This window comes from Cornus florida, unplaced genomic scaffold, assembly GCF_030987335.1.
Source record: "Cornus florida cultivar Cherokee Brave unplaced genomic scaffold, ASM3098733v1 CherokeeBrave_3.0.0_Hap2_Chr08, whole genome shotgun sequence".
NCBI classification, from domain to species: Eukaryota; Viridiplantae; Streptophyta; class Magnoliopsida; order Cornales; family Cornaceae; genus Cornus; species Cornus florida.
Window position 1 is genome coordinate 63,704,331 of NW_026775578.1, and position 8,574 is coordinate 63,712,904.

At 38.2% G+C, this 8,574-nt stretch overlaps 1 protein-coding gene across 2 annotated transcripts; it reads right to left on the reverse strand.

Moving 5' to 3' along the window:
• Positions 1–200: 200 nt before the first annotated feature.
• On the reverse strand, positions 201–8,213 carry LOC132271889 (ABC transporter B family member 21-like). 2 transcript variants are annotated; one of them, XM_059773384.1, is made up of 14 exons: positions 7,742–8,213; positions 7,436–7,512; positions 7,238–7,339; positions 6,544–6,887; positions 6,282–6,336; positions 5,968–6,141; positions 5,630–5,851; positions 5,293–5,531; positions 4,385–4,910; positions 4,009–4,282; positions 2,755–3,572; positions 2,233–2,499; positions 1,172–1,465; positions 201–728 (listed from the first exon to the last, which is right to left on the reverse strand). In XM_059773384.1, exons 6-14 carry the CDS (start codon positions 6,127–6,129, stop codon positions 375–377), a joined length of 3,156 nt encoding a protein of 1,051 aa, XP_059629367.1. In that variant the 5' UTR covers positions 6,130–6,141; positions 6,282–6,336; positions 6,544–6,887; positions 7,238–7,339; positions 7,436–7,512; positions 7,742–8,213; the 3' UTR covers positions 201–374. The 2 variants fall into 2 exon arrangements, with proteins under 2 accessions (XP_059629367.1, XP_059629368.1); XM_059773385.1 differs by lacking the exon at positions 6,544–6,887 and having other exon boundaries at positions 5,968–6,143.
• Positions 8,214–8,574: the final 361 nt, after the last annotated feature.

The following is an 8,574-nucleotide window of genomic DNA, read 5'->3' on the forward strand; positions in this document are numbered from 1 at the left end:
AGAATATATATCTATGTTCAAGTCTACACGCATATTTATATATTTTTTTGTCTGAATTAATGTTAAAACAAAAATGGAACTTTAAACCTGGATTAATAGACCATAAAATAATGCACTTGCCATCAAATATCACCATCTTTTGTTACGAGAGCTTGGTAATGCTCTTCATCTTCTTTGTGTTCTTTTTAGTCCAGTTCATATGTATCTCAAACTCATAAAACAAACTTTTTTATTTTATTTTATTTTTCTGGTTAGTAAAATCCTAAAACAACTTATATTCACATAATTATCAGAACAACATAATTGCAATCTTTCACAATTTTTTTTTTTGAAGAAATGAAAACACAAAAAAAGAATAGAAGAAGAAAAAATTACTAAGATGAAGCGCTCATGTGAAGTGCTACCAAGGAGGCATAAAAACCATCCTTGATATTGATCAAAGCATCATGTTTCCCTTTCTCCACGATGGCTCCATTTTTAACTACCAGAATAACATCCGCGTTCTTGATGGTCGACAATCGATGTGCCACCACCACTGTAGTTCGGTTCACCATGACTCGGTCTAATGCATCTTGAACCACTCTCTCGGATTCAGCATCCAGTGCACTAGTAGCCTCATCCAGCAGTAGTATCTTTGGACTTTTCACGATGGCCCTTGCAATAGCCACACGCTGCTTCTGCCCACCAGACAATTGAACTCCTCGCTCTCCTACTATCGTACTATACCCCTGCATTTTTGCATGATTGCAGGGTGAAAAATGTTCAGTATCCTTGCAATTCTATTAAACACATCAAAGAAGGCCAATACAGAAAGTGATAAAACAAAAAGTTGTTCCGAAAAATACCAGACAAAGAAAACAAGAATACGAGTAATAACACATATTTATGTTGTTCATCCAAAACTAGAGCCAAGTCTACAGAGTCGCAGAGATTTAACTATGATGAAGAACAAACGAATTTCAGTGTGTTTATAATGATGAAAACCATCCCCTACCCTTATAGAATTAGAGCTACATAACGCGTGGTAGTTCAGTACTATTACGCTTCACATGTCCTATCAAAAGTTTCATTTCCTTTTGCGTACCACAACTATTTATTAGTAAGTATTCAATTGACAGTAACTTGCAGCTTGATTAATTGATTAACTGCAACAGATTGAGAGTGTTGTAACCTGTTGTAACCCACTAATGAATTTGTGGGCATTTGCCAACTCCGATGCAGCTAAAATTTCTGCCTCAGAAGCATTTCCTTCTTTTCCGTATGCAATGTTAGCACGTATTGTGTCGTTAAACAAGACAGGTTCTTGGCTCACAAGACCCATCTGCTGCCTCAACCACTTCAACTGGAACTTCTGAATATCAATTCCATCAAGCAAAATATGACCTGAATCAAGATCGTAAAATCTTTGCATTAATGAGATAACTGTTGATTTCCCACATCCACTTTCCCCAACCAGAGCGACTGCCTGAAAGACGAAATCCAAAGAGCTGATCACTTAGTTGTATGTATGATGACACAAACACTACATTTTCCTTAAAAATTGGAACTAGGAACGCAAAAATTCAACATCTGGCCTAGACGGGTACTTAAAGCTAACGTGCCGAAACTCAATCTCTCCCTTGATGTTCTCTAGTTTAATCCCAGACTCATCGCTTGGGTCTATCTTCGACTTCCTGTCTAGGATGGCAAATATGGAAGCAGTAGCAGTTTTGGCTTTGCTGGAATCAGGGGCTAAGGAGCTTGACTGAGAAATAGCAAGAGATGCTATGGATAGAGCAAAGAAGACCTGCAATGCAAACGGATATCTCAGAATTACAGAATCATGTATGGTATAAAAACCTCCGTGTCAAGCTTCTCTTAGCCGGCTGGATATCGAGTAAAATGGAATGAATAAAAAAAACAGCACTTGAACGATGCTTTGAATAGTGTTATTTCAGAGAATATGGAACCTGGGGCCGGGCTCCATACAGAAGTACAATTCAAAGATGGCTTAAGAATGCATTGGATGGATGCCCAGGCATTGAGAAGGAAGGAGCGTTCATTGACGCTGCCACCAAAATGTTGCAATGGGGGGAACCATGACTAGATTTGACATGGGAGGTCGCAGAGGCCGCGGAGGAGTGAAGCCATGGCCCCCGCTGAACCAGCGAAATATCGGGTAAAATTTTAGTAGAACATTAGCACTCAAATATTCACTTGGAAGACTTTTGGAAATATATGGAATATACTTACACGGAAAACATCGGAGAATGTTGTTTTTCCATCCTCAACAAGCCGGGCTCCTGCATAGAAACTGGTTGCATAGACACAAAAAAACAAGGCAAAGGATACCCCAAAACCTATCCCACTAACCCACCCTAGCCTTATCCCTGTCCTCATAGGGCCCTCACATTTCCTTTTGTAAAGTTCCATCACTTTCTCTTCAGCACAAAAAGAAGCAACTGTTCTTATACTTCCGACTGCATCATTAGCAACTTGGCTCGCTTCCTCATACATCATCTGTAACCATTTAGATTTGAAAGCTTTTGAGAAATTGTGTAAATAATAACAACATTGTTCAAACTTCAACGACAATTTTCAAAATGGCTGTGCTGAATGCATAAGACAATTATTGGCAGTTCTAAATGGGTAACTGCAATATTTTGAATCTCAAAGAATATTTATGTTCTTTTCAAATTCTCTTAGATTAGAAAAACTTTTTTGAAAATGTTGCAGAAATGAAGTGTGTAATCAAGCATGAGTTTGAAAACAAGCCTTTGCATCTGCACTGAACCCTTTCAAGAACTTCACTTGAACATATCCACTAACTCCTATTAGTGGTAGCAAAGCAAGGATGATAAGCGCCAACTGCCAACTTGCTACAAAAGCAATGGCCAAACCTGCAGCTGCAGATGCAGCATTCTGAGCCACCTGAGCAAGTGCGTCTCCAACTAAAGCTCGCACACTAGCTGCATCTGCAGACAGCCTTGCACCAATCGCTCCACTTGAGTGCTCGGGCTCATCAAACCAACCAACCTCCATATGAACCACCTTCTCAAAGCACATTGACCTGATCCGTGTTATTAACTTACTCCCAGCCACAGAAAAAAAGTATGTCTGTGCTGGATACACCAGTAATGATACCAATCCCAAAATTACAAACATTAGGGCCCAAAACTTTGAATCCTTTCTTAGTTCACGTGGAGGCTCATAAAATGTTTTGATCATACTTGAAATTAGTACACTAAAGACTGGAAATAATGCACCATTGATGACTGCAGATATGGCTCCTGCTATCAGAACCGGAACCTCTGGCTTGTTGAGATAGGCAAGGCGGCGGAGTGGAACTTCTGGACGCTTTTCCGACAGTTTTGGTAGTGAGTGGTGGTTGCTGCTTCCTGCTCCAGATGAGCCCCAACTTGTGGAACGCAGGAATGACATTTGTTGCCTTGACCGTCTACCACATTCCGTAGTAATTTTTGACTTGTCTTGCTCAACTGCATCTTCTTGTTCTGAATCTTTGTTGACTTCTTGCAATTGTATGAGCTGAGAGTATGCTCCATCAGGATCCTTGAGTAGTTCAAAATGTGAGCCTGTTCAATTAACAAATATGAAACTAATTGATATGTATTTCCCTCTGATCTATCAGAACCATGGTGAAAACCAATTAAAAAAAAGAAAAAAGAAAGGAAGTTGAGATTTAGGAACTAAATTAGGAAATTTTCAAAATTTTATAATTACTGGAAATTTTCATTAGAAGGTATGTATATTTTTGGAGAAAAAAAAATTTCATTTGTGCGAAAACAATTTATAATACTATAGTAGAAAGATAACAATGTGTAATACTACAGTACAAAGAAGCATATCTTCCAGTGTAACTACTCGGAAGTTGGATTGAATTGGGCATTTTCTCAAAAGTTGGAAATTCGTTACAGAATACCCAAGAAAACTATAAGTCCGTTAAAAATCATACCACCACCAGTTGAGACTAGAGATGAAATCTTTATACTTTCTCTATATCTAAGCTACCTTTTTCAACCATCTTTCCCTGATGAATCACGGCAATCATATCAGCATTCCTCACTGTGCTCAAACGATGGGCAACAATAACTGTTGTTCTGTTGACCATAATCCTATCTAATGCTTCTTGCACAATCCTTTCGGATTCAGCATCAAGTGCACTTGTTGCTTCATCAAGAAGTAGAATTCGTGGATCTTTCAGAATTGCTCTGGCTATGGCAACTCGTTGCTTCTGTCCGCCAGACAGCTGAGTTCCGTGCTCACCCACCATGGTTTGTAGTCCCTAAATTAAAATTTAAAATTCAAAGGCAAACTAAGAATTCACGTGTTCATGAAAGTGAAGAATAATGCTGAAAAAGTAACAAAATGGGCACAAAGCAAGAACCTGAGGCAGTTTATCAATAAACTTGGCAGCATTTGCTATCTCAGCTGCTGCTCTAATCTCCTCAATTGTTGCCCCATCCTTCCCATACGCAATATTATCCTTAATGCTGACTGCAAACAACACTGGTTCTTGACTGACGAGACCAATTCTCTCCCTAATCCATTTAAGCTGGAACTCTTTTAGATCAATTCCATCAATAAGTACTTCACCAGTTTGTGGATCATAAAATCTCTCTATCAGACTGATCACTGTTGACTTCCCGCTTCCACTCGGCCCAACCAAAGCTGCAGTTGTGCCACTAGGGACAGAAAGAGAGAATGCACTGAATATTTGCTCATCTGGTCTGGTTGGATAACTAAAATGGACATCTCTTAACTCTATGTCTCCACTAATGTCATCCAATATTTTTCCCTTCGTGTCATATGCATCTATCTCCGGCTTCCTATTAATAGTCTCAAACATCTTGAATGCTGCAGCTTGACCTGCAGCAAATGCACTCATGCAGGGAGATGCCTCCCCTAAAGACCTGAAATATACACATTGCAGCAAAAAGACGTAAATAATATGATTTGCTTCCAAACTGACAAACTCAAGCATTAGGATAAAGTGTTTTCCTTTATGTGGTACTAAAAAACTATGGGCCTGCTTGGTTCAATTTTCTGAGAATAGTTTTCTGTTTTCATGGGATTGGAAATCAGAAAATTGTACAAAAATTCTGCTTGGTTCAAGTTAATGAAACTCAGTTATAAAAAGACTTGTTCTCAAAGAACTATAAAAAACAGTTATCTAAAAATAGTTTTCTGTTTTCTTAGTTCTTGAAAACTGTTTTCAGAAAACTGAACCAATCAGACCCTAGCAACTTCATTAGAAACTACACAAAAAGGTAAAAAATAAGCAATCCCACTCACATGGAACCAGTCAATAGAGCAACAATTACAGTGAGCACTTCACCCCCAGTATATCCTTTTTCTAGTATCATCTTGGCACCAAACCATACAGCCAAAGCATAACTGCAGAACATGATAAACATAGCTGTTCCTGAACCTAATCCAGCAGCCAAGCCTTCGTGAACACTTGACTTGTAAGCACTTACAAGAGATCTATTGTAATTAGTCACAGCTTGCTTCTCCCCAGTAAATGATGCAACCTAGGTAGTAGCCAAATGGGAACCAATTCACCAAGTCAAAAAACAGCAAAATTAAACACAGTTTATTGAAAGAATTTGATTCTGGGATAGTGACATACAGTTCTGATTGAGCCAAATGTCTGTTCAACTACAATTGCTGCTTTCGCGTAAGCATTTTGCCCACGGGATGCCATCCTGGATATGACGAGGGACATGGCTCCACCAGCTATTACAAGTAGAGGAACGGATGATAACATGACAAGTGTAAGAAGCCACCCTTTGATAAATGCTATTACAAAGCCTCCAAAAAATGTAGATACCAATTGTAAAAATTTCCCAACCTGCAGTAAAACAAGATATTGTGATACACATTAAAGAAGAAGTAAAAAGAAAAGCATATTAACTTGGCCACTATTAAGTAGTGGGAATATGGTAAATGTAGTTTTAGCAGTGTAACCTTTTCACCCATAGCATCTTGTATGAGAACAGTATCACCAGACATCCTCCCAACAACTTCACCTGTATTTGTTTCCTTGTCAAAGAAAGTAATATCTTGTCTCAATATAGTTTTCAGATAAAGATTTCTTATTCGTGCAGCTTGTCTCTCTCCAGTGATCATCCAGCAAGCCACCTCTAACAAACAACAGACACATATACGCTTTTAAATCTTGATGCCAATAGTTCAAAACTCTCTTTGCATATAAATCTTCTTTCTCTGCATTTTTTTTTTGTCAAAATAATTTAAAAGGGTTAGATGTATCATGCACTTACGGAGGAATGATGCCGCACCAGCCCCCAAAGCCAAGTAGACAAATTTCAGTGATACCTAAAAAGTAAGTAGGTAAAGACAATGTTATACTGGAATTGAGAGCAACTATCAACCAAACTAGCATTAGAACGAATTATCAGTGAGAATTTGATAGCATAAAACTGCAATATCAAGTATGCAATTCTTTTTTCTTTTTTCTTTTTTTTTTTCACAATACAAACGGAATAAAATCTAAAATTTTAGGCTTTATCGAGCGATTTTTACCTTAGAAACTACACTAACCACATCTTTGCTATTTTGGGTTTGTCCAAAAGAATTAATCAGATCCCCAAAAAGAATTGACACAAGGGGCATGCATAACCCATTTGCGATGGCACCAATGGTACCAGCAATCATCAACATAACATCAGCAGAATCTGCAAATGAGAATAGCTTGAAAAATGGGACTGTATTGGTGCTCTCCTCTTCCTTGCTCTTTTCCAAGTTACTTTGAGCTCCATTCATTCCACTAGTTCTCTGGGCCTCTGTTTCCAGTGTATGGCTTCTTGATGTGGAGGCCATATTGTCACTTCAGAGTATATAACGGCTGAAGAGGAAGGATATAATGGCTGAAGAATAGAGACAAAATAATAATTCAATTTAAAATAAAATGGCAGCTCCATTTCCTAAATGGAAAACCATACCATTTCACTTCAACAAAAAATGCAGATTTTGTATTAATGATTTAAATTCTCACATAATCAAGAATTCAATTAGGAAAACTAGTTACATCACTTAAAAAACAAAGTGCATATTTTGTATTACTGATTTAATATCTCATCATATTCAAGCCAGGTATGATTAAAGTCAACCATGCACACAGTACTTCCACAACAAAGCTGAACATAAAAAAGAAATCAAAAGAAGGGAACGCCAATCAATAATTTAGATAGGTAAAAGAGAGCAAAAGGGAATCAACCTATGCAACCAGCAGACCCAATATTCCAAATTAAAGTTGTGCGGAACTAAACTTGTCAGCTCAGAATCATCATATAGAGAGTAATAAAAACCATACTGATTCCTGTTCAGAAAATAAAAATAAAACAAAATAATAATAAAGAAATGGAAGTAACTGAAAATTCATTGAGATAGCAAAATCTGTGCATCATCAACTTACTTAGTTCCTTTTGGAGGACCTGAGGTCTTGAACTTCTTCTACCATCCCTTCGTTTTCCTTATCCTTCTGATATATTTCTGAGGATAGATAATCAACCGTCAACAAAGATGACTTTCTAGATATTTTAATTTGACTGATGGACTCACTTCATTGTGGGTGAGGAATGAAAGATATATCGGTCAGCAATAATTATTGTTTCTTTTAATTTCATTGCTCTGAAATAGCTTACTGTAACAGCGACGTTATTTGTCCCACTTTGAATTCAAATGAAAAAGTGAACGGATATAAATGGGTGAGTATACGTACTACCCAACAAATTGAGCTTTTGGGTAAAGCTCCATCGTTTGCAGTAAGAGGATCCGCCCCGCCCTCTGCAACGCCGACTGCGAGCTCGTCGGCGACAACAATCGAGGACTCCCTGTGATTCGCTTCTTGTAATAAACCAAGAACTCAGAAAGTACATAACACAGATTTTCGAGCTTGACGACGAAACTTCCGTCGGAGAAGACAGAATATGATTTGATGGTCGGGAGGCCAAATTTGGGCACCATTTCGTAGGATGTTGGGGGATCGGCGGAGGTGAAATTGGCCGGACTGAGAGGATGTAGAGAGAAGAGAAGGCAACCCAGATGGGGCTTTTTCTAGATTGGGCGCCATGGTTTCTGACGGGTATTTAGAAAGAGAAATGTGTACGACAGGGTGGGTGTTGAGGGCCTGTTTGAGAGGAGATGGTACGGTTGGCTTTACTGTGATTCAGTGACAATGGGTTCACTACATCAACTGCAAAAAAACAAAACATATAAGTCGCCCAACAGTGGCCTAACCGTCCGTTGTAATTTGATTGGTCAGATTGAGGTTGTGCTTTTGTTTTTCTTGTTTATAGTGAAAATATAATTTTGAGTTCTTTTTTAATAGTTAAACGGTTGTTGTAGTTTCTCTTTTCTTTTAAACCGGTCGTCACTTTTTTTTTTTTTCTTTTCCATTTTCCTCTTCATCACCAATCTCATTCCACAGTTGCCCCAGTTCTTGCCGAGCTCAAGACCAAACACCAGTGTTGTCAAGGTACAGGTGCAATTTTTCACACCCGAATACTTAAGAAAATATATCTCAAAAAGATTTTGAGCAAGAGAATAGAAATA

What these genes read in the sequence shown, in the direction of transcription:
- LOC132271889 (XM_059773385.1), bottom strand. Translation starts at nt 6,129, where the DNA reads ATGATCACTGGAGAGAGACAAGCTGCACGAATAAGAAATCTTTATCTG. An exon ending in CATTTGGCTCAATCAGAACT is followed by an intron (nt 5,532 to 5,629) that starts GTATGTCACTAT and finishes GCTACTACCTAG; the next exon opens with GTTGCATCATTTACTGGGGA. An exon ending in TCATTAGTGGGTTACAACAG is followed by an intron (nt 729 to 1,171) that starts GTTACAACACTC and finishes GCAAAAATGCAG; the next exon opens with GGGTATAGTACGATAGTAGG.